The sequence below is a fragment of the Sinocyclocheilus rhinocerous genome, unplaced genomic scaffold (assembly GCF_001515625.1).
Source record: "Sinocyclocheilus rhinocerous isolate Xijiao unplaced genomic scaffold, SAMN03320098_v1.1 scaffold682, whole genome shotgun sequence".
In the NCBI taxonomy this organism is placed as follows: domain Eukaryota; kingdom Metazoa; phylum Chordata; class Actinopteri; order Cypriniformes; family Cyprinidae; genus Sinocyclocheilus; species Sinocyclocheilus rhinocerous.
The window spans coordinates 78,702-102,158 of NW_015642528.1; the positions used below are offsets into that span (position 1 = coordinate 78,702).

At 36.7% G+C, this 23,457-nt stretch overlaps 1 protein-coding gene across 12 annotated transcripts in view; it reads right to left on the reverse strand.

The window, feature by feature from the left end:
- Window positions 1–23,457, reverse strand: part of LOC107756101 (neural cell adhesion molecule 1-like) — a 254,253-nt gene that overhangs the window by 40,703 nt on the left and 190,093 nt on the right. For 7 of the 12 annotated variants that reach the window (XM_016573083.1, XM_016573082.1, XM_016573079.1 and 4 more), the window contains 5 exons: window positions 16,924–17,074; window positions 14,974–15,158; window positions 12,887–12,983; window positions 11,184–11,351; window positions 4,400–4,525 (listed from right to left, as the gene is read on the reverse strand). In XM_016573083.1, the coding sequence (XP_016428569.1) occupies window positions 4,400–4,525; window positions 11,184–11,351; window positions 12,887–12,983; window positions 14,974–15,158; window positions 16,924–17,074 (727 nt within the window). Of the gene's footprint in view, window positions 1–1,832; window positions 1,848–4,399; window positions 4,526–11,183; window positions 11,352–12,886; window positions 12,984–14,973; window positions 15,159–16,923; window positions 17,075–23,457 lie in introns of all 12 variants that reach the window. The other 5 variants (XM_016573078.1, XM_016573080.1, XM_016573081.1 and 2 more) reach the window with 1 other exon arrangement.

Sequence of the window (23,457 nt, forward strand, 5' to 3'; positions counted from 1 at the left end):
TTTTTAGTAAATTTCTAACTGCATCTGGCAGTGGCGCATCCTGGCATGTGTAGGCAGCTGCCTAGGACCGCTTTCTTCTCCTCTTTATACTTAATTTTAGGCGGCTTCTATAGCGCGATCTTAATGACAATGTCGAGAGCGCATAATGTGACGTGATCCATGTAGGCCTAATGCGCGAGCACGAATCTCCACTCGCAAGCAGATTTCCTTCACTCACACTAAACTGGACATGTGCTTTTAAATAAGCATTGTTCTTTTATGAATTGGCTCTGCTCTCACACAGATATTACATGTACGCTCAAACGTTGTCCTCGCATCACTGAAGACCAGAGGAGCTTTATTTTTCTAATTCAGGTGAAGAGTAGGCTTTTCTCACTAAATGGAAGCAAGCTGAATATAGTCAGCCCTTTTAAGTTATTTATTTTATTAATACTTATTTTAGTTAAGTGCTTAAATTGTAAATATGCATTTATTAAATTATTTTATTTAGTGCATTTGTATTTTGTTGTTTTACAACAAAAGTGTATCAACGAGGTTCCAGAAATAATCACTGAGGGTGCTTCTGAAATTAGTGAAGGTGCTCTAGTCTTAATGCACATTTTTCACATATTTTGTCCCGTCTATTGCTATGGTTATCACCATGTCAAACACTGCTACTTCGAGAGCGAATCCCGCATAAATATGCAGATGTCATTCCCGAAACTTTGCAACGTGTGTGTGTGGCCAAAAAACGTTCTACATTTTAAATTGATTGCCTAGAAAGCTCGCAAAGAGCGCTCATAACCACTAAAGAGCTGTCACTCTTTGTTCATCGCTATCTCACAAAGTTCTGTTACCAATTAATCTCACACTGCGCAATTAATATATTATTAACATCGTGTATACACCCTCCTTTGAGGTAGTGACCCAGACTGCCCCCCCCCATTTAAAATGCTCTAGACACGCCCCTGCCAATGACCATTTTTTATACTAAGAAGCAAGCATATACGTTTAAACGGTGGCTTTTCATCAACAGACCCCAGGGAGCCTAGACAAATTTTCATTTCAAGCCACGACCTAACACGCCTGATTCAATTAATCAAGTGTTAATTGCTCCATGTAGCATAATTGAGTTGAACCAGGTGCGTATTTACTGTAGGTTTTGGATATAAAGCAATTTTCTCAATTGAGCCTCCAGGACTGGAAGAAAAGAAAATGTACTGGTCTAAATGATCTTATAGCAAACCTTGATCCTTGTTTGAGTAATAGAATGGAATTCCATCTGGAAAGTACAACAACAGATATACAGTGTTGTGAGACGCCACAGTTCTTTAAAGCACAGGCTATTGCGAAGAGTTTTAAATTCAGTGAAACCCCCCCAGAAAGTTTCACTTAATTTTCGCAGAGATATGAGAGTCCACTTGAAGCAAAAATATTTATTCTCAATACATTTTTATTTAAAGGCCCCATGAAATCCATGAATCCATGTCCATATCTATACGCCTCATTTTTTTTTGTCCAATCAAATGCTCTCTAGTAAGAAACTGTGCCCTCTTAGTAAATTATAAATGCAATTTCTCTCAAAGTCCACTGTTCATGACTGTGAAGTACTGTAACAGCCTATTGGCTATTTAAAAAAGGACGAGTCCTTTCAACTTCCATCAAATGCAGGAAAGAAATCTGCACTCTATAACCCATTTCATGGAGTCTTTAACTTTCTATTCAAGCTTTTACTATCTTCTCTGAAGGCTTACTAGTAGATTTGGCAGGAGTGTTGCAATGGCTGAAATGGAAGCAAATGGAAAAACAAACAGAAATGCGAAAGAAAGAGAGCAGAGAGATGGAACACTTACTTTTGAAAGGGGAGCCTGATGTCCAGTGGAACAAAACAAGATGGAAAACATGATGAGAACCATAAAAAGCAGTGAATATGAGAACAGGAATGAATAAAATGGAGGCCAATGCCAACTTGCCATTTTGGGGTTCATCTTATAAAGCGGTGAGAAAATCACCTTGCTGACTCACATTTGGCCAGAATATACTATGTGAATGGCTGGTTAAGTCCCAAAATGGCAAAACTGGGTGACCCAATTAGCTGTTGTGAAATGAGTGCAGGCGAGAGAGCGAATGTGGGGACTGTGAAAACATAGGGTGCTGAAGCAAAGATGAAACATGATAAGAAAAGTAAGATAAGAATTCATGTCAGCCTGTCTCTGACTTACATCAATGGAGCAATTCACTCCTGCCATGAGCTATTGTACATCTAAAAGAAGAATAAACAAGTCTTGTTTTGTGTTATTTTAGCTTTTTACCCATTTCTGTAAGATTCCCCCAAAGCTTCTGGGTATTCAAACGGAAATCAAGCTTATTGCCGTGCAACTCCTTTTTTTTTTTTTTTGTAATGTTATTACAAAGTGCTTTTGAATCAACTGAATTGGATCAATAAATTGGATTAATAAAGCGACAAGGAACTTTAAACTTTAGTCACTTAATCCCTGCGAGTGCAGAAGGAAATTGAATAATCAAACTAGAACTGTGTTTCTGCTCATCCCACATTTCTTGCAAACTGACTTTTATAATCTGCTTTCTAAGTGGAACATTCTGAGCCAACGGCTTTGTGTGACATGCAGTAATTAAACCAGTAGATTTGTAGGAATTTTGAAAACTACATTGCGAAGTCTAAATATGGATGATGTTTCATTAATGTGGAGAGCTCCACAATGCAGAGTTAATCAAACACTGCAAACCAACCTCAAATTTCACCTCACTTCACTTTTATATAGCATGGAAGCCTGTTTCCACCTGAGTGCCAAAAATTAGCTAAAAGTACTAAAAAAGTGACATATTAAGTTCCAATTATGAGTTATAAAAATTGCAATTTTGAATATATAATCGTAAACACAAGGTAATTAGTCCTAATTGTGAGATATAAAGTCACAATTGATATATTTATGATATACCTTTATAAAGTTGCAATTATGACAAACTCGCAATTGTAAGATTGAGATTTAATGCTACAATTATGAAAGCTAAGTCATAATTATGAGCTATAACATAGCAATTACTGGGGTATAAAGTTTAGAACATTGCAATTAAAACATTCATTAAAAAGTCTGAATTGTGAGATACAAGGCCACAATTATGCGTCAAAATTGTGAGCCTTAAAGCAAAAATTTAGATTTAATGTTACAATTATAAAAAACGAAAGTCACAATCAATTGTGAGCTATAAAGCTACAATTGATATTTAATGTTGCAATTATGATAAATAGTCGTAATTATGAGATTATAAATGTACAATTATAAAGAAATTCACATTTATAAGATATAAAATGGCAATTATATTAAAAATGTAGAAATAAGGTCATTATTATTTTAATTTAAGGCAGAAACAGGCTTACATTCATCGCACACCTAGTGTATATTAGAGCGAAAGCAATAAAACTAGTTCTACTTAAGCATGAGAAATACCATCTAGAATTATCTTCAAATGATACTGTTGTACAAATGCGAAAGTATCTATGCAAAATATTCCAGCTTCATGAAGATTAGATCTTATTATTGATATTACAATTGGTAACACTTTATTTCGATAGTCCACTTTAGACATTTTACTAACAGTAAGTAACTTTGCAACTACATGTCAACTAGCAGTCATTAGAGTATTAGTAGACTGTCTGCTTAATATCTTCTAACACTTTATTTTGATGGGTCAACAACATACAACATACTGACTATCAGAAACTTTGCAAGTATATGTCAACTTATTCTACTAACCCTAAACCTACCCTAACAGTCTACTCTGAGAGTTAGTAGACATGTAGTTGCAAATTAATTAGAATTTGTTGACATGTAGTTGACATGCAGTTACAAAGTTACTTATAGTTAGTAGAATGTCTAAAGTGGACTATCGAAATAAAGTGTAACCACAATTTCTGAGAGTCTAATCCTGATATGATCGTGGATATGAGGTTAAAGAGGGTTTCATTATCTACTCTACAGAAGAGTGCCCAATCAACACGGACAACACTTAACAGAGCACACAGCTCTCAGTAGACACGAGACACAGCTGTTGCCTGGCACATGCTGGCATCGGCAGAAGAGTCGTAAGGACGGGGAGGAGCGCCACATCACTGGGAAGCACTGCTGAGGTGAGAGGCTGCAGTGACACACGATGGCCTTCAGGAAATTGTTTAAACACACGGACACAGACTTAAATGAACACACATCCACATATAAATACAGAAGCACACGCAGAGGACAAGCAATGCATCTCCTGGGAGAGAGATCCAGCAGGGTCCAAGGCAGGGATGCATTGTGGGTAGTGAGGTCTGCTGCTGCACTGAGGAGGGGGGTTGATGCGTAAAGAGAGCACTATAGGGTCATATGATTAAGAGGGACTGAAAGAGAGAAGCACTTACGAACAGGTTGGGTTTTAAAGCTCTCAGGAGGGCTGCTTTCTCCTTCACCCTTGCCGTTGATGGCTGATATCTTGACCTCATATGTGGTCTCTGGCTTCAGCCCAACAATGGTGATCAAGTTGAGACCTGGTTTAGACAGATTTAGAGCTCCAATAAAATATCTGATGTAAAAACATGGAATTAGATGATAAAATATGTCTGGTTTTAACAAAGCATATCCAAAACCTTTCAAAAACTGATGGATATGACATGCATATACATGCATATAATCAAATTGCACATATTATCACAACACATGACCTTTGGAATTATAGATAACTGGTTTGCTTGAAACAATTTGTCTTAACAAACAGTTAAAAGAATCCAGGTTTTTTCTCTCCCACTTCCCTTTCTGTCACTTCTACACTGTCCTATACAAATAAAAATTGAAAAACACCAAAAATAAATCTTAAAAAAAAAAAAAAAGAATCCAGGTTTTAAGGGAAAATGTGCAGAATGTTTTTAGATATAGTGAGAAAAAAGGCATAAACGATTAGTACTGTGGGCACAGATTTTGTGTGAGCCTAGTCATCACTCAGATGTTTTCCCAGAAGACCCTGCAAAGAATTGTGAGTTTTATGTTTGTAGTAAAACACATTTTAGTTTGATCCAGAAACGATCCTCCAATTAGAGTCATCACTCAGAGGTTTTCCCAGAGGTCCCTATGTAGCATTTGTATTATACAACCATTAGTTTTTGTCATCTAATTTCATTGGACAAGAGTACTGATATGTCTTTGTGTTGTTCCAGATGCCCTACTTTGGGTTCGTTTGAAACAATTTTCTTTGGCAGAACAAAAGTAAACAAAATAACTGGCCACCTTTGTCTAAAATGTGAATTATTTTATATTAACTTACACTAGTATTCAAAAGTTTGGTGTTTCAAGTCTTTCATTCACACCAAGGGTGCATTTATTTGATAAACTAATTATGGTGATTTGGTGCTTAAGAAACATTTATTTTTATTATAAAAAATAACAGCTGAAAACAGTATATTTTTGTGGAAACAGTAATACATTTTTCAGTATTCTTTAACAAATATAAAGTTCAAAAGAATCTCTAAATCTTGTGTAACACAGAAATGTCTTTACTGTAACTTTTGATCAATTTAATGCATCCTTGCTGAATAAAATAATTAATTTCTTAAAATATATATATTTTGAAAACTTTTGCATGGTATATATACCGAACTGTTTAGAAAACAACAGCACTCTTTCTTGTGTGATATTGCTTCAGCAAAATACACTTTAGTTCAATATTCGTCACTATGTTTTCATTTAGGTTATAAATATGAAATGCTGTTTTCCATCATATCAAACCACCTTACAATTTAATTCCAAATGTTCTCAAATTTGTGCTGTTCGTGAATTTTTTTGTACTTGTTCAATCTGGTACCTTGTGTTCGAGTCTGCTGCATGACTATCATATGCCAATCTAATGCATTAGAGACTCACTGACAAAAGGTTGAGTGATCAAAAAGCCATTGGCTGAGCAGGGGTTTGTGTGTGTGTGTGTGTAGGTGGCTGGTAGACTGCTTCGTGAAAGGCTGCGTTTGAGTGTGTGTGAGGTTTGTTCTGACGCATGTCCCAAGGAGGTCTGGCAGAGCGAGCAGGCTGTCAGCAGTGAGCAAACTGACATCTCCCCACCACCCTGAGAGACAGACAGTACCCACAGACAAACAGAGCACATGTCAGGCTGTGACAACTGCTCGGAACACTCTTATTTAGCATTCAAGTGAACCCTGTCCCTTTCCTACATTTGCGCATTCTATTTTTGGTCAACTCTGCATCGCATTTCATGCTTGCCAAGCAATATGGCCAATGAAAGAGTTTTTATGGCAGCGGGGAAGGTTATTTTGCCACAATTTGAAATGGCTAGCAGCTGTGGAAAGTGTTTAGTTGTTATATTGACTACGGGAGGGTGGCTCTATGTGCATCATAGACGCTGCTGTTTACTTCTTAAAGTGTAATATAGCATCTTAACTAGGCAAGAAGCAACAAAGTGACAAGCAATAAAAGCTCTTCCGTGTTAATAAAAATTTCTGTCTTAACCAGCTGCAACGGTGACAAGCAACACTACATGCTGTCAGTTGCACACAATGAAACCTCACTGCACCAAAATTCAGCTCCCTGTGTATGCTAAACCTCAAACATGGACAAACCGCAGAGAGACTGACTGTGGCATTTAAGAAACATCTGCTATCAAATGACAAAACTAAAGAAGCCCATTTCTGCCTGAGAGTGAAGTTAATTTGTAACTTTATCTCACAGTTGCGACTTTTTCTTGATTACAAATTTAATGTAATTGCAGCTTTATCATAACTGTGCCTTTATACCCTAAATGTCACCATATCCCAATATACTTGGCCATTGCAACTTTTTCTTGTAATATTTAGCAATGTGATTCTATATCTAGCAATTGCGAGTTTGTTGCTCATAACTGAAATGTGACTTTGTATTTTGCAAAGTTAATTTATTTCTCACAATTGCAACTTAGCTACTAATAATCATGAACTTATATCTCATAATGTGATTTTATATCTATTGTACCAATTGCGACTTTGTTACTCATAATTGTGACTTTGTATTTTGTGATGTGAATTTACAATATATCTCACAATTGCAACTTTGTTACTCATAACTGTAAATGTATATCTTATAATGTGACTTTATATCTACCAATTCCAACTTTGTTAGGCCTACTCATCATTGTGACTTTATATGCCATAATATGACTTTATATCTCACAATTGCGACTTTGTTACTCCTAATTTTGACTTTATATATCATAATGACTTTATATCTCACAAATGTGACTTTATTACTCATAATTGTAAATTTATATCTTATAATGTGACATTTCTACCAATTCCAACTTTGTTACTCATAATTATGACTTTATATGCCATAATATGAGTTTATATCTCACAATTGCAAATTTGTTACTCAAAATTGACTTTAGGTTAGGTTAGGTTAGGTACACTTTATTGTCCCCGAGGGAAATTTGTCTTAGGCTCAGAAATACAACCACCACATCACATACTAGTAGAGAATATAATATATATATATATATATATAAATATATACACATACATACATATACACATACATACATACATACATATACATCTCGCAAATGTTACTTTATTACTCATAATTGTGACTTTATATACCATAATATAACTTTACTTCTCGTAAATGTGACTTTATTACTCATAATTGTGATTTTATATGCCATAATATGACTTTACATCTCGCAATTGCGACTTTATTACTCATAATTATGATTTTATATACCATAATATGACTTTATATCTCGCAATTGCGACTTTGTTACTCATAATTGACTTTATATACCATAATATGATAATATATCTTGCAATTGCGACTTTGTTACTCATAATTGTGACTTTACATACCATAATATGATTTTACATCTCGCAAATGTTACTTTATTACTCATAATTGTGACTTTATATACCATAATATGACTTTACATCTTGCAATTGCGACTTTGTTACTAATAATTGACTTTATATACCATAATATGATAATATACCTCGCAAATGTGACTTTATTACTCATAATTGTGACTTTATATTAGAGGTCTACACGGAGGACCCGAGACCCAAGGACCCGGGATCCGTACGGGTTCGGGGCTATATTTTAAATGGTCAGCCAGGTCCGGGTCGGGTCCCAATCTATTACTTCGGGTCCCGGGTCTGTTTAACATTGTGTGTAATACCCAAGTCGATCGGACTCTGAGAACACCCGGCCGTTATCAGAGTCAGTCAGCGCTGTGCGTGTGTTGTTTTGTAACTTTCAACTTGTAAAATTAGGATGAGAAAATTTAGGATGAGAGTCGGTAATTTGAAATAAGGTGGAAAAAAAAACAAGAACACGAGCGACGTCATCAGAAGCAGGGTGGGCGGAGTTAATGCACACGCACGGTGATAATGGATACCTTCATGAGTGATGTGAGTTATTATTGATTCTTTTTTTAATAATATTATGAATGAACCGTCTTTTTGTTATATCTAAAATTTTTGCTCAGACTCGGCTCAGAGAGCACAGAGATGATAGCAAATAAGTAAAGCTAACGTCAGCAGCCATGGCACTGGACGAGCAATCGTTATTATAATCCAAATGGGCAAACAGTCTAAATTATTATGCAAGTTGACTCGAGATACAAAAAATGCAAAACTGCAAAGTCGCATTTGTCATCCGTCACCGTGACAGCAAGTGGACTTTTGAAACTGGAATAATGAGTGGATTACGCATTTAAATTGGCAAGAGAGGAATAACAGGGATGGAACTTTCTAGGCAAGGAGGATTGTGTGCATCACAGTCAGGTAACATTACAAGAGAGAAGGCTTCTTACATTAGGTAAGACAAAAAGTTTAATTTTCACAACTTGTTTATCGACTTGTTAATAGCAATTTGCTGTGGAATATGTGCCGATCGGGTCCAGTCGGGTCTGTATATTCCCGGCCTGGTTCGGGTCCAGCTTTCAAATAATTGACGTCCACGTCGGTTCCAGGTAGTACATTTTTGACATTTCTCGGTTCTGCACGGGCCCGGGTCCAACTTTCAAAATAATAGACGGGTCCGGGTCGGTTCAGTGTAGCACATTTACAGGTCTCTTCGGGTTCGGGTACGAATTTTTGGACCCGTGTAGACCTCTAGCCCTCACGCGGCGATGGGGGCGACCACGGCCTCTGAGGGCAGGACGATTGGGATGGGTGCGATGAAATGAAAGGTAGATCTCCAAGAACAGGAGCCCTATTCTGATGGGACTACATTACCTGGAGAAATTTGTGATTCACTGATGTATTTAGCAATTTCCAGGAATCTGGAAGTGGAGCATGTCCCAGGTTGGTCTTGAACCTGGGTCCCTTTGAGCAAAAACACTCATCATATGTTTAAAACAATGCAAACATCTGTGATGAAAGCCATTTTGCTGTCATACTTTATTGAAGCACACATGTAACAGACAATACATACTGAAACATCACATTTCCATTATTGCCCGCTATTTGTAAATGTTTATATTACCAATTTTGACATGAAGATGCAAGAAATCTTGTGGCTTTTTTTTTTAATCAAACAGGTGCAAAGCGAACAGTTTTCTGTCAGCGATTAAAAGGAATTGTACGGCTGTGCAAACTAGCTGCACAGAAATACACTGCGCTGTCCTCAGTATTTATGTTGGATATAAGAAGGAATGCATCTTTTGTAGCATCTCCTGTGATGTTAAATCGAGGTTTGAATTTTTCCTCTTCAGAATCTGTGCCATAATTGAGCATTCCAATAAGTTCTAAAGAACCGCCATTTCTTTTCTAAGTAAAGCTAACGTCAGCAGCCATGGCACTGGACGAGCAATCGTTATTATAATCCAAATGGGCAAACGGTCTAAATTATTATGCAAGTTGACTCGAGATACAAAAAATGCAAAACTGCAAAGTCGCATTTGTCATCCGTCACCGTGACAGCAAGTGGACTTTTGAAACTGGAATAATGAGTGGATTACGCATTTCAATTGGCAAGAGAGGAATAACACGGATGGAACTTTCTTGGCAAGGAGGATTGTGTGCATCACAGTCAGGTACAAGGGAGAAGGCTTCTTACATTAGGTAAGACAAAAAGTTTAATTTTCGCAACTTGTTTATCGACTTGTTAATAGCAATTTGCTGTGGAATATGTGCCGATCGGGTCCAGTCGGGTCTGTCTTCCCGGCCGGGTTCGGGTCCATCTTTCAAATAATTGATGGTCCGCGTCGGTTCCGGGTAGTACATTTTTGACACGAATTTTTGGACCCGTGTAGATCTCTACTTTATATATCATAATATAACTTTATATCTCATAAATACGACTTTGTTACTCATAATTGTGACTTTATATACCATAATATGACTTTATATCTCGCAACTGCGACTTTGTTACTCGTAATTGTGACTTTATATACAATAATATGATTTTATATCTCGCAATTGCGACTTTGTTACTCATAATTGCGACTTTATATACCATAATATGACTTTATATCTCGCAAATGCGACTTTATTACTCATAATTGTGACTTTACATACCATAATATGACTTTATATCTCGCAAATGTGACTTTATTACTCATAATTGTGACTTTATACCTCGGAATTGAGAATTTATATTGTGCAGTGTGACTTCATATGTGCCTATTTCTTATTTATAACTTTCTTTTTTTATTTTTTACACTGAGGCGGAAACAAGCTTCGATACAATTTCCTCAAGTTCCTCGAGGAAAACCATAAAAGGGCCATCTGGATTACACTACGCAGTGTGTTGCAAGTGCAAGAAAGTGTGCAATCACACACTGTTCTGATTGGCTGTGGTTTTATATTTTTGCTTTCAGCACAGACAGAAAAATTGCTTGTCGCTGGAATCTTGCCGTATCACGTCTGCTTTAGGACAGTGTTTTTAAAAACAGTTGCACTAAAACAATATAACTCAGTTAAAATCCTTTCAGTATAAAACAATACTATAAAAACAAGAGCTTGACCTTCACACAAATGAGGAAAAGCTTTTATAGCCTCCCAAAAGCCTCATTTATCTTGTTTTCTCTCTTCATTGCTTCCAGTTCTGAATAAATGTTATTACAGTGTGTGTGTGTGTTGGGTACTTACCATCCTCAACTTCATACTCTCTGTCATCATTGCTTCCAGTTCTGAATAAATGTTATTACAGTGTGTGTGTGTGTTGGGTACTTACCATCCTCAACTTCATACTCTCTGTCAGTCCAGTCTTGGCCTGCTATCCTCCATTCAGCCTTGTACTTGAGGATATGCACTCCTCCACTGGAGGCAGGCTCATCAAACTCCACCATTGCTGTGCTGGAATACGGCTCCACACGCTCGATAGAGGGGGCCGAAGGCACATCTAGAGAACACACACATGTATAAGCACACACAGGAAGATAACTGGCATACTGCTCCGCACACACATGCAGGGCACCACAAAAATGTGAGTGAGGCAATAGACAAACTGAAACAATTAAAAATTGTTATGGGCTTGGGGAATGGTTCACCAAGGGAACTGTTATTGCGGTGGCCAGTACAGTTTTTCCCTGAAGCATGAGTAAAATATCTTTCAGACAAACCAAGATATTGTTTAAAGTGGTCATATCATGAGGAATCAAATTTTCCTTGAACTTCTGAGATGAAAGAGTTTGATGTACTATGAAAACATACTGTAACTTTCAGAAAAAAGCAATCTCTAGGAACAAAGCTGGAAAAATGGCTTGTTCTAACCTTCTCCAACCTTCGGATATCAGACAGATACATCAATAGGAAAATTACGGTTTTCAAACAAGTTTCAAACGCTCCTCCAAACAGTCTGCAGTTCTGTTTGGTGCCACTAGAGGCACCAAAATTTCACATTCTCCTTTAAATAAGGGAAAGTTTGCCTAAACTTGAGCTGGCCCTGAGTGTATCTTCCATTTGTATATTCTCCCGAGGGACCCCAAAATTAGAAACACGAATCTGATATTTATTTGTGACCAGCTTCCTGATCATTTAAGTCCTTATTAAGATCTTAACGTTTCATTTCAGTGTGGATTGTTTCATAATCATGTTAGAATGTAATAAAGGCTTTGCAAAGAAGCTGTTTTCGAAGGATGAGTCATCTATAGACTGTATTGAATGCAAACAGCAAACCCACAGCACACGTCTTCTCATTTCCCATGCAAAACATGTGTTTTTATAGAAGTCTTAAAGGCACAGTAGCAAAAAATAAACCTTCTGTTCAATGCTACAAGTCAGAACTGTGATAAAAAATAGCTTTTTGTTACAAAAAGGTTTACAACAACATAATTCATCCTTTTGATGAATACATTTATATATATATATAAAATTACCTGCCTTCCCTCACAGAACACACTTACTCAGTAAAGCTCGCTTTTAAAGAAATGAGACTTTATTGTACAATAAAAAGTGTGGTGGCTCTAAAGCCTGTGAGGTAGAAAAGAGGCGTCACTCCTGCACCGCCTCATCGCATTGAGACTAAATAATCACCTCACTGCCTTCCACACCATTTCACATCTGCCCCACTTTACAGAGCACCAAAAATATCAGAGGCAGAGTCGCATTTAACCGTCGAATCTGCAGCCTGAAAATTATACCCTGCTGTTTTTATTACCCAAGAGTCTCAGCCTAAAAAATATGAGCGCAGGCTCTGATCTGGAGCTAAAACATCTCTGTCTGGGGGAGATTTACCTTTCGCATACCTGGTGGATTATGAATTGGTACCAAGGGGGATTTTAGAAGTGGTTTTTCTGTGTTAAAACACCATTTGTGAGAAAGGATGTGTGAATAGCTAATTAGAACCTTTGAATGACAATTTGTGCTTGATTCATGTTCACCATAAATGTAAAGTAGTTGCTATTTTTGTACATCATTCTCTAAACATTCACAAACCTGCTTGAACCAAAATGAATTCCTTTGACTCTGTGCCGATGACATTGGTAGCCGTACAGTTGTAACTGCCAAAGTCATTCTGGGACTCCGGAGTGACCTGTCAGAGAAAAAAAAAAGCCACGTCAAGGCTCCGCCTCTCTTCTGACCTAGCTAGCATGACATAGACATTAGCTGGTTAAGGGAAGCTCATTGCCATGGCAATGACAGTGACCTCCTATTCTGCACCACTGGCATTCACCTCGCTCAATAATTATTGAATGACAGAGAGAGTGAAAAAGAATGGAAGCGTACTGTCTCCATTAGCTCCAACAGCTTAGTAAAATGTGCCATGGGAACAGGGACAGTGACAGAGAACATTTCAAGCTTCACAGAACAGTCAAAAACAACCTCTCATGCAGTGTTGAACCGCATATTTAAAGCCCCCTCACTGAGAACCACGAGACGAAGCCCCGCCCACAAGTGGTGACATCATGTGCAAGAATATTGCTGATTTATGTCATTTAGAAAGTGTAAATCTGAGGGTCTAATGAGTCAACAACAGTTTAGTGTTGAAAATGCTTAAAATCTGTAAATATTTGATTTTGACAAAGGAACGCATTTCTAGAATGGGGTTCTGATCTAAAAAAGATTCCTACAATGTTATAAAAACACATTGTTGGGGAAATTTTATTATTATTTGCTTTACTCTACTAAAGAGTGTTCTTTAAACTCTCTGAATGCTTCATCGGTATGCTGGAGTTATTTTGATGTGCTAAAACAACAACAGGAAATGTATGAAATGTGTGTGTAGACAAGTAGCGCTATTTTAGAGACCCTACATCCTGGTTTCTAAGAAAATGATTTGCACTAAATACTTAGAAACGCATCTAGGGGACATAGTTGGATACCTTAGATAAACACATATGTTGAAGATGCATTAAGATTGGATGAGATAGAAGCATCCTGGTTTGATTAGGGTATAAATACTGAGTCAAGACATTTTTTTCTTGGTCGTACTCTGCAGCCAATCTGTATGACTGTTGACCATTATAAGAAATAAATGTGACCCTGGACCACAAAACCAGTCATAAGTCGCACAGGTATATTTGTAGCAATAGCCAACAATACATTGTATGGGTCAAAATTATCGAATAATTTCCTAACGTAAATATATCAAAACCTAATTATTGATTAGTAATATTTAGGGATGCACCGATACCGGTATCGGGCCCGATACTGGCCTCCTGTACTCGTACTCGTACTCGTTAAATCAAAAGACTTTCTGCCTCTTGCCTTATTGTAATAGCAAATTGCCACGACACACATGTAAACTGAAAAAGGCTCCTGGAGCATCTTTGCTTCATTTCTGCTACATCATGTAAATATGTGCATATTGTATTTGATTAGCTGTGCTCAATAATCATCAATAATCAATTTCCTGCGATTCTAATTTTATGCAGACTTTGTGTGGTATTAAAAAGTCAATTTGTTCAGATGCAAATTTACTATAATATAGAAAGCTCATAATGCTGTGATTTGAACTCAAATGGTTTCTACGGTTTGCTTTCAAATGAACCAACATTTCACAAAATGTAATATTTTTTTTGTACTTAGATGCAACAAATTAAACATCATAATCTGTGCTTTTGCAAGACTCCAAAAACAATATGCTCCATGCGGGTCATTCACAATGCATCGTTTTACAGAAAGCAACTTAATTATCGTAATTGATGATTTTGTAATACGAAAACAAAATCAAAAAGTCAAGCGAGTGGAGAACTAAAATGACATGAATTATTCTACAACACAATAAAAACAAGTCATTATATTCTCAGCACTTGTGGGCTGATAAGGGTGGGTATATGTGTGTATCAGCTCTATTTTGTACATAAATGAAGAACATAGGTTACTGGAAAGAAAAAACTATAATTACTGTGTTTTCTCAATGCAGTATCGACAGCTATGATTTAATATCAAATGCTACAGCGTGCTGAAGTATACTAAAAAAGAGCTCAGAAGGCAATTATTAGTGTCAAACACGACTTTAGTGTTGAAACTTTAATGAGGGGGCATCTAAAGGCTGATGGGTTTGAGCGGTGATGCCGTACCTCCAGGAAGCAGGCAGCAGGAGTGTTGTAGATCTTGACGTTGGTGGTATTAGCGCTAGGCAACAGCTGGCCGTCACGGAACCACGAAACGGAGGCGCCCGGGTGAGCGAGGGCCTCGCAGGTGATGTTAGCCGGATTACCCTCCCAGGTGAACACCGCCGCAGGGCCTTGGATCTTTGGAGCATCTGTAATTATACACAGTGTCAGCCAAGTACAACCAACACCATGGACTTTTCCAGAGAAAGAGGGGCAAAAAATACCCCGGCTTCCAGCTGGTATACATTACCCATCATCTCCCTTTCAGAATTACAATTTCTGATATCTGCTCTATTGTCTGTTGTGATTGTTGCCTCCCTGATGTTCACTTCGGCTAACTAGACTTTCCACTCCAGGATTGATACATGCAGTTGAGTCATCACATTTCCCATAAAGCTGGTCTGATAAGACACATATCCACTCAAATCTTATCGCTATCTCAGGACCACAGGCTGCAACACTGCTGCCGAGATAATGTCGGCACCCCAAAACATAATGTCTCTCTTCTGGATGAAACGGCCAATGAAATCTTATCACAGCAGTGGCTGAAATGAATACTGGCAAATTTAGGGCTTGAATTGATTTATGATTTAATGTGTAATTTTAGGAGAACACGTTCTTACCATGTTGATGTAAGTAAACAGTGAATGTTTGCATAAAGATACTGATTTCAAATAGCTAGAATAAACTCTTTCCAACTGGCTGCCAGCCTGAGACTTCATTTATACTATGAGGCTGAGCTCGATTTCAATAAAACAACACATAAACAACCAAGCAAAAGAAAAAATGCATTTAAATGTAAACTTGAAGTAAAAGGTGGGAAATAAAAGCAATGTACAGTCATGCAAAACAGAATGGAGACTCTAACCCAAACCGTAAGTGTCTGAGACTCATGGGAGTGAACAATCTCATCTAGGATCATTTGAAGCAGACAAAGCACCTTCTCTTATTGCTAATTACTGCGAAACGCTCCGTGCACTCAACCAAGAAGCTGATTACTCACAAGCCGGGCTGTGGCAAACTGCATTTCCACACAATTTCTATCAATTGCACATTGTGATGCTATCTCAGGAACTGGAGAAGATTTTTAGGGCAAGAAAAATTAATCCAATTAGACTTTCATTGCACTTCAAGCTTCACTCCCTCCCACTTTTCTGAATTAGATTGTGGGAATGCTTAAAAATGCGCAAGCAGATGAAAATAACTTTAGCTAGCTTTACTGTAATTCTCTACCTGGCAAATGGCACAAAAGTGCACTCAGCCAACTGCAGTAAACATAATCTGATAAAATAAGCGTTTGCTCTCAAAATTGAGTTTTAAGAATGTGAAGATGGCAGTATTTCATTTCATATGAAGAGCTCTGAATGTAAGAAATAAGCCCAAAAGCTATAAAACACATTCGAGTATATGGCACTGTGATTTGAACTGAGCTTTTGGTGGAAAGCAAGTTTAATTAGTTTGAAACAGACATAAAAAAGCCCTCAAACCACCAATTCCTTCAAAAATCATTTCTGTTGTTCTTTTGCTATATACACAAAAAAGAAGAAAAAATACTCATTGTTTCATAAAAAACATGAATAACATCTGTCAATACTCTACACTGGTTCATGCAGGTCTGCTGGGTTTAATTGGTGGATTCACTGTTCACTTGCAAATATTAGCTGCTTTAGTTTCTGACAAACAATAAGGTCTTAATGATTAAGTTAGTTAAGAGCCTGGTGGTCTTATTTTTGGGTCCAGCATCCATTTCCTGGTGTTTTAGTAGCCAACAAAAGCTAGTACCTGACAAAGATCAAAAGGAACATTGAGAAATCACAGTCTGTCCACTTCATTGAGCTTTGACACATTTGCCTTGAACACAACAAGACAAATAACCTACAAAGGACAAAGAGAGAAGTTTGTGGTTTAGCTTACAGCGCACTTCCAGGTACATGCTCTGGATGTCCTGACCAATGGAGTTGCGGGCAGTGCAGAGGTACTGGCCGGCATCGGTGAACTGCACGTATTTCAGAGTCAGAGAGGACACACGGGCATCACTGCGCACGATCACGTTACCATCCAGACTCTAAAAAAGAGAAAGAGAGAGTGAGAGTAAGAAAAATATATGTAAAATACAAGTATACAAGTACACTAGCACACAAAAGTTTGGGATCAGAAAGATTTTTCATGTTTTTTTTTTTAAAGTAGCCTCTTATGCTCATCAAAGTTGCATTTATTTGATCAAAAATACAGAAAAAACTGTAATAGTATGAAATATTATTGCAATTTAAAACAAAGTTTTACTATTTTAATATACTTTAAAGCATAATTTATTCCTGTGATACAAAGCTGAATTTTCAGCATCATTACTCCAGTCTTCAGTGTCACATGATCCTTCAGAAATCATTCTAACATGCTGATTTATTATCAATATTGGAAACAGTTTTTGCTGCTTATTAACTTTTTGAAACCTGTGATATTTTTTTCCAGGATTCTTTGTTGAATAAAAAGTAAAAAAGAACAGCATTTATTTAAAAAAGAAATCTTTTGTAATAATATCAAATGTTTGGGGTCAGTAATGTTTTGTCTTTTTTTTTTTTAAAGAAATTAATATATATATATTTAGCAAGGTTTTGTTAAATTAGTAAAGATTGATAAATAAAATTGAGAATTTATTTTGAATAAATGTTGTTCTTTTTAACTTTTTATTCATCAAAGAATCCTGAAAAAAGTATCACAGTTTCCAAAAAATATTAAGCAGCAAAAACTGTTTCCAACATTTATAATAAATCAGCATATGAGAATGATTTCTGAAAGATCATATGACACTAAAGACTGGAGTAATGGACAATGAAAATTCAATTTTGCATCACATGAATAAATTATATTTTACAGTATATTAAAATAAAAAAAAAACACACGTTATTTGAAATTGTAATAACAATATTACTGTTTTTTTCTGTATTTTTGATCATGCAGCCTTGATGGGCAGAAGAAAAGTCTTTAAAAAACATTAAAATCTTACTGATCCCAAAATTTTGAACGGCAGCGTATATTAGTCGAAGTTAAACCTAAATACTAGTGCTAGGGGAACAAGGTGGTCCTCATAGTGAAAGTTTACACAGAAACTAACATTATCATTATTGATTCACCCTCATGCTGTTGCAAACCTGTATGACTTTCTTATAGAGTATGAAAAACAAAAGACTACATTCTGATGACTTTTATATGTTCCAGACCTAAATTTAAAATTCTCAAAGAAAATCTTGACATCCACATCCACACATGTCCATTTGCGAATCTGAATCAACTGATTCACCAAAGAGATCCGACTCAAAAGAATGATTCAATCAAACCAAGTCAAGGTTTTCTTGTGAAAAACAACTTTAGGTCAGTCATACAGGTTTGGAAAGACATGAGGGTGAGAGCAGATGATGACATTTATTTCATCATTGGAAAACAATCCTTTTTTTTAATGTCATTCCTGCACACAACTACAGACGCCAGTCGAAGGGACGGCATGTCTTTGTGTTTCAGGCTCTGTCTGGGGCTCAGGGGGATATTTTAGGAGATAGTGAGGCAGGGATCAATAATGAAGTGGACCACACAGCAGGGGCCACTTTAAAGCCTTTTCACCTCAAAGACTGTTTGCACAGCACATCTAGGACAATCTGCTAACAGTTTACTCCCTGGCTCCATCCCGCTCTTTAGCTTGTACTGCGTTTACTCTGCTGCCCATCTCTGGTTACTATGGTGATCTGAGATCCTAAGGTTGGAGGGGCTTTGAATTCAGCAATCAATACTAGCTCCAGCTGTTACAATGAAAAGCCGGCATGTTTTTCATCACTGCTCTGTGTTGTTTGCATTTCAAAGCATTTCTTGCTAGTTTTCTTGGTTGTTTCACTAGTTTTCAAAAGCAACTAAAAAGGCCCTTCAGATCAGCTTCCGAAAGGAGCAAATTCACATCATTAACCGGTGATTACACATGCGTAGCTGACATTAAATACTTTTGGAAAGTTCAAATACTGTGCCGTGACGCGCTAAAACTCAAAACTATTTTCTACAGCATTTTGCTAATTCTTCCTTACTTCTTAAACATGCAGCTTTTATTAGCTCATGCTAATTGAGAAACCACATGGAACATTTGTACTTTTCGAAGTTCATTTGCCATAACACATGACCATTTAAAATGAAGTGAAAAAAAAATTATTAAAGAACCTACTGAAGCTGTAAGATGCCACAAATAAAATTCTTGTTGTCACGAAAAATTCACGAAAACTTGTTTTTCCAAGAGTTTGACATTTTTTTTTATTTTAAATCCTGAACTTATATAATATTTCTTATATACAAGAAATTTCTTATAATATATGCATATAATTCATAATAAACAAGGAGAAGGTTTTGACTTTTAATTTTGCACCACAAGGTTAAAATGGAGATCTCTCAAGCGGTATTCATTTAATCAAGAAATGTGTCCTTCACCATATCTTATTGCAAATTAATAGATCTTAACATTATGTTTTATACCTTGAGGCAGTATATACAGCATGTATGTATATACATACATACATTTTTACCTTGAGGCAAAATATTTTATATTTTTAAATATATTCTTTATTTATTATTCCATATACAGTATACACATACAATATTTATTTGGTTCTCCATTTAATTGGCTACACATTTACAATCAAGCACCTTGTGAATGAAACTGAAAAAGCTTTTGCGTCAACTCTCCATGTTACCCATACATTAGTGACTGACTGTAATGTGGTGTTTTGTTTCATGTTCATGTTTTCCATGTCTTTTATTTTGTAATTGTTTCATGGTCCCTGTTTGTGTCATGCTTCCCTTGCCCTCATGTATTCATGCCATTGGTTCCCCTGTTCATTTGTTTGTTGTGCTATGTCTGTTCAAGTCAAGTCAAGTCAAGTCTGTGTTTCTTGTTTGGATATCACCTGTAAATAAAACTGCACTTGGGTTCTCACTTACGCTCGCCTTCAGTGGATGATTCATTACACTGACACATGCGTGTTCGCCTTATTGATCTTCAAAAGAAGAAATCAAATGGAAATCCACAGATTAATGACACTCATGTAATTTACAAGAAAATTAACTGACTGAGAGAATCTGACTTGCATAATGTAACCCATGTTAATCAGAGAGTGCAGCCTCTTCCATGACACGTTTAAATAGATTTATTAGTCATGCCAGCTGACACCATATTACTCAGTTAATAAATACAACTCCTGTGCTGAAGCCACCGGCCACATGGATACCCATTCCCATTCAATACGAACGGACATTTAGAGAGAAAAAGTGTAGCTGTCACAGCCTGATATTAACAATAAGCACTGTTGACATTCACAAGCAGTATTCAGTGCAGCAGAATGAATAAAATAAGCCCAGGAGAGCCGGATGCGCTCTACATTTTTCGTGCTTAGCGAAGCGTACTTTGTTTTACCTGCACTACAATGATGCTATTGCATGTACATGCATACTGAATGAAATATGGGATGCTGTTTTGAGCATCCCACAACTGCTCAGTGTATGATTCACATTTTTCTTTAAGTGAAGGCACTGCAAAACGTGAACATTAGCATGCACCTTTCATCAGTGCCACAGACGGTCCCCCGACAGCGTGCGAAGACAGCCGGGAAATAAGATGTTTCTGAAACCTGCAGTGGCACTTCATTTATAAAGTGCCTGTTCAATGGTCAGTGAGAAATTTGACTGCGGAGCGGAATGGAGTGTACGCGGCGCTGAAATCCAATCAATTCACAAACTTGATTTAAGGTGTGGTGGCTTAGTCACGATCTGAGGGATTGAGTGCTTTAAGTAACAACCAGGGTCTCGACCATAAATTCCATCCTGCTTGTGCCTCACGTTCAGAGGGCTGTTAGTATGCATGGCTGTCGAGCGAGTCCCCTCCCGTTGCATAGTAATTGACAGTAAGCCGAATATGCAGAGTCTCTCCTGTTTTATGTGCGTACGTAGGGTCGGTCGCACATAAACCTTCACAATTTCTTTGAACGTTAACCTTGAACGCTTCCGGCAAATCACTTTGCGTCATTCTGCCCATCCGTTTCTCCTGAAAGAGCAGGCAACCAACGGCGGAACTGAATCAGAGCTCACATTCAAGGTCTCCTGCGTGAAAGAAAGGGATTTCTTCTTTTCCCTCGGGAGAAAATAGTAGGTGACGGATATCATATTGTATGACTGCACTGACAAAGAGACAATGTCAGAAAAAAAGCTGTTGCTGGGAAAAGCGAGTCAAACGATGTCCTGCGCTTCAAATTTCACGCTAACAAGAACTGGAAGAGCACTCTAGCACAGACAAGATGGATCAGAGTGTGTCCAAATGCGGAAGAGAATAAATCTGAACTTTTGATAAAGATGGACTATCTTGGACTGATGCAAGACATGTTGAGAAATAGCTGCTCTGCAGCAGTTACATTCTAGACAGTGAGCTGGCCAGACGATCCAAGATTGAATGCTAATTGAATTTGGTCAAGGTCACATACTGTAGTATATGCATACCTACATATATATATAGGTATGGACAGCATCTATAAGTAAACACATTTATGAATAAACCACTTGAGATGTACAAATCTTTATAAATCTTTTAACGATCGATCAGAAAACAGAAAGTCTAAAATCTAAAATGGTGAATTTATTTATAAATTAAATAAACTAATAACCAAAAAGCTGTTCGTACCCTTTCTATGGCTGAACTGAATTATATAAGAGAAACACTATTGATGCCACAGTGTGAAATTAATGTTTCACTCACTTACTGATTTGTGTGCACATTCGCAATTGTTCTGACCACAATAAACTTAGTTCCATAAAATAAAATCTATTCCATGAAAACCATATTTGTACATTTCAAAAGTTGATGTTGTACATCTTAAAGAGGTTTTGCATTGCATTTTATTGAAATGAACTGTTATTCAGCAATGACATATTAAAATGATCAAAAGTGACAGTAAAGACATTAATAATTTTACAAAAAAATAAAATAAATACATTTTAAATAAATACTGTTCTTTTAAATGTTCCATTCATCAATGAAAAAAATGTATCACAGCTGTCCCAAAAATATACATATATATTAAGAAAGACAAGTATTTTCAACATCGAAAATAATAAGGAATAAATTATATTTTAAAATATATTAAAATGGAAAACGGTTCTTTTTAAATTGTAATTGTATTTTTTTTTTCAAAATATTAATGTTTTTACTGTATTTTTGATCAAATAAATGCACCATCAGGCATCACGGAGCATCAGAGACTTCTTAAAAAAAATCTTACTGACTCAAAAATACTACATGGTAGATGTATGCGAGTACAAAAATCTATAAAATGATATTGAAATCTTGGTGGCAGAACACACTTATAAAAAAAAAAAAAAAAATTATTAAAATATATGAAAAATAAATGACTGGCCTAATCTTGCATGATTATTAGATACAACCCATTAAAACTGATTCAATTCTGTATGTGTATGTCTGAAAAACAGGCTTGTAATTAAAATGAGCTGTAGAGTTTCTTTTTAAGGCTGAACTTTGTGCTTATGTTTGATTGTAGAGGGCATATTAAAGCTACTAAAGTTATCCAGCTGCGAACATCGAGTGGTTTTCTCTTTTTCCTATTAAAATTCATGACTGATTAGTAGTAGCAACATAATAGACAGCGGCAGGTCCATTTACATTTCAAGGCACAAGTATCTGATATTCTAACACATCACATATCCATTTTTTTGTTCTACCTGTTTGCATTCACTAAAGACATAACCGACTGTGTTTACATTAACACCTCGGCATGACGAGCATTTCAAATAAGAAAAGCATTTGACCGTTCGTGCGTGTAGCGTACTGCGAGGCACGAGTGCACTTCACACAGCACACACACAGTACGTGTGAGCATTGAAATCAGCCGCCTGTCAGTCACACAGCACTCGAGTCAGTACTGTAATCTTGAATTTTTAGTTTAAAGTATCAACTCAGTACTGCAGACTCTTAATTATTCCAAAACTTATGATAAAGTAATTTCCATGTCTTTGACTCAGAAGAAAAGCGCACGTGTAAAGAACCATGGTGCTTTTTATCTGTACTCCTGAGGATTAAAAACATGAAGTGATGTGTGGGCAATCCCATAACTGTGGCCTTTCATCTCAGCAGATCAGATAAACAGACCTTCCCACACAATCCATATGTATCTGAATCATTCTTAATCATCAATGCAGACACTGATGAATTCTTTCTCTGACAGATGAATAAAGCGAGAGTCTAACATTTCAGAGTCAAGCATGGAATCACTTGCTCATATTGTGCATCTACAGCTAAGTCAACATGAAATCAAAATTAACCTATTTGCTTTCTTCTTTGTAATCTGTAATAACAATGTACTTTTCCTTTCCATTGACGTCACTATAATGTTAACCGACAGGCGATATTTTCAC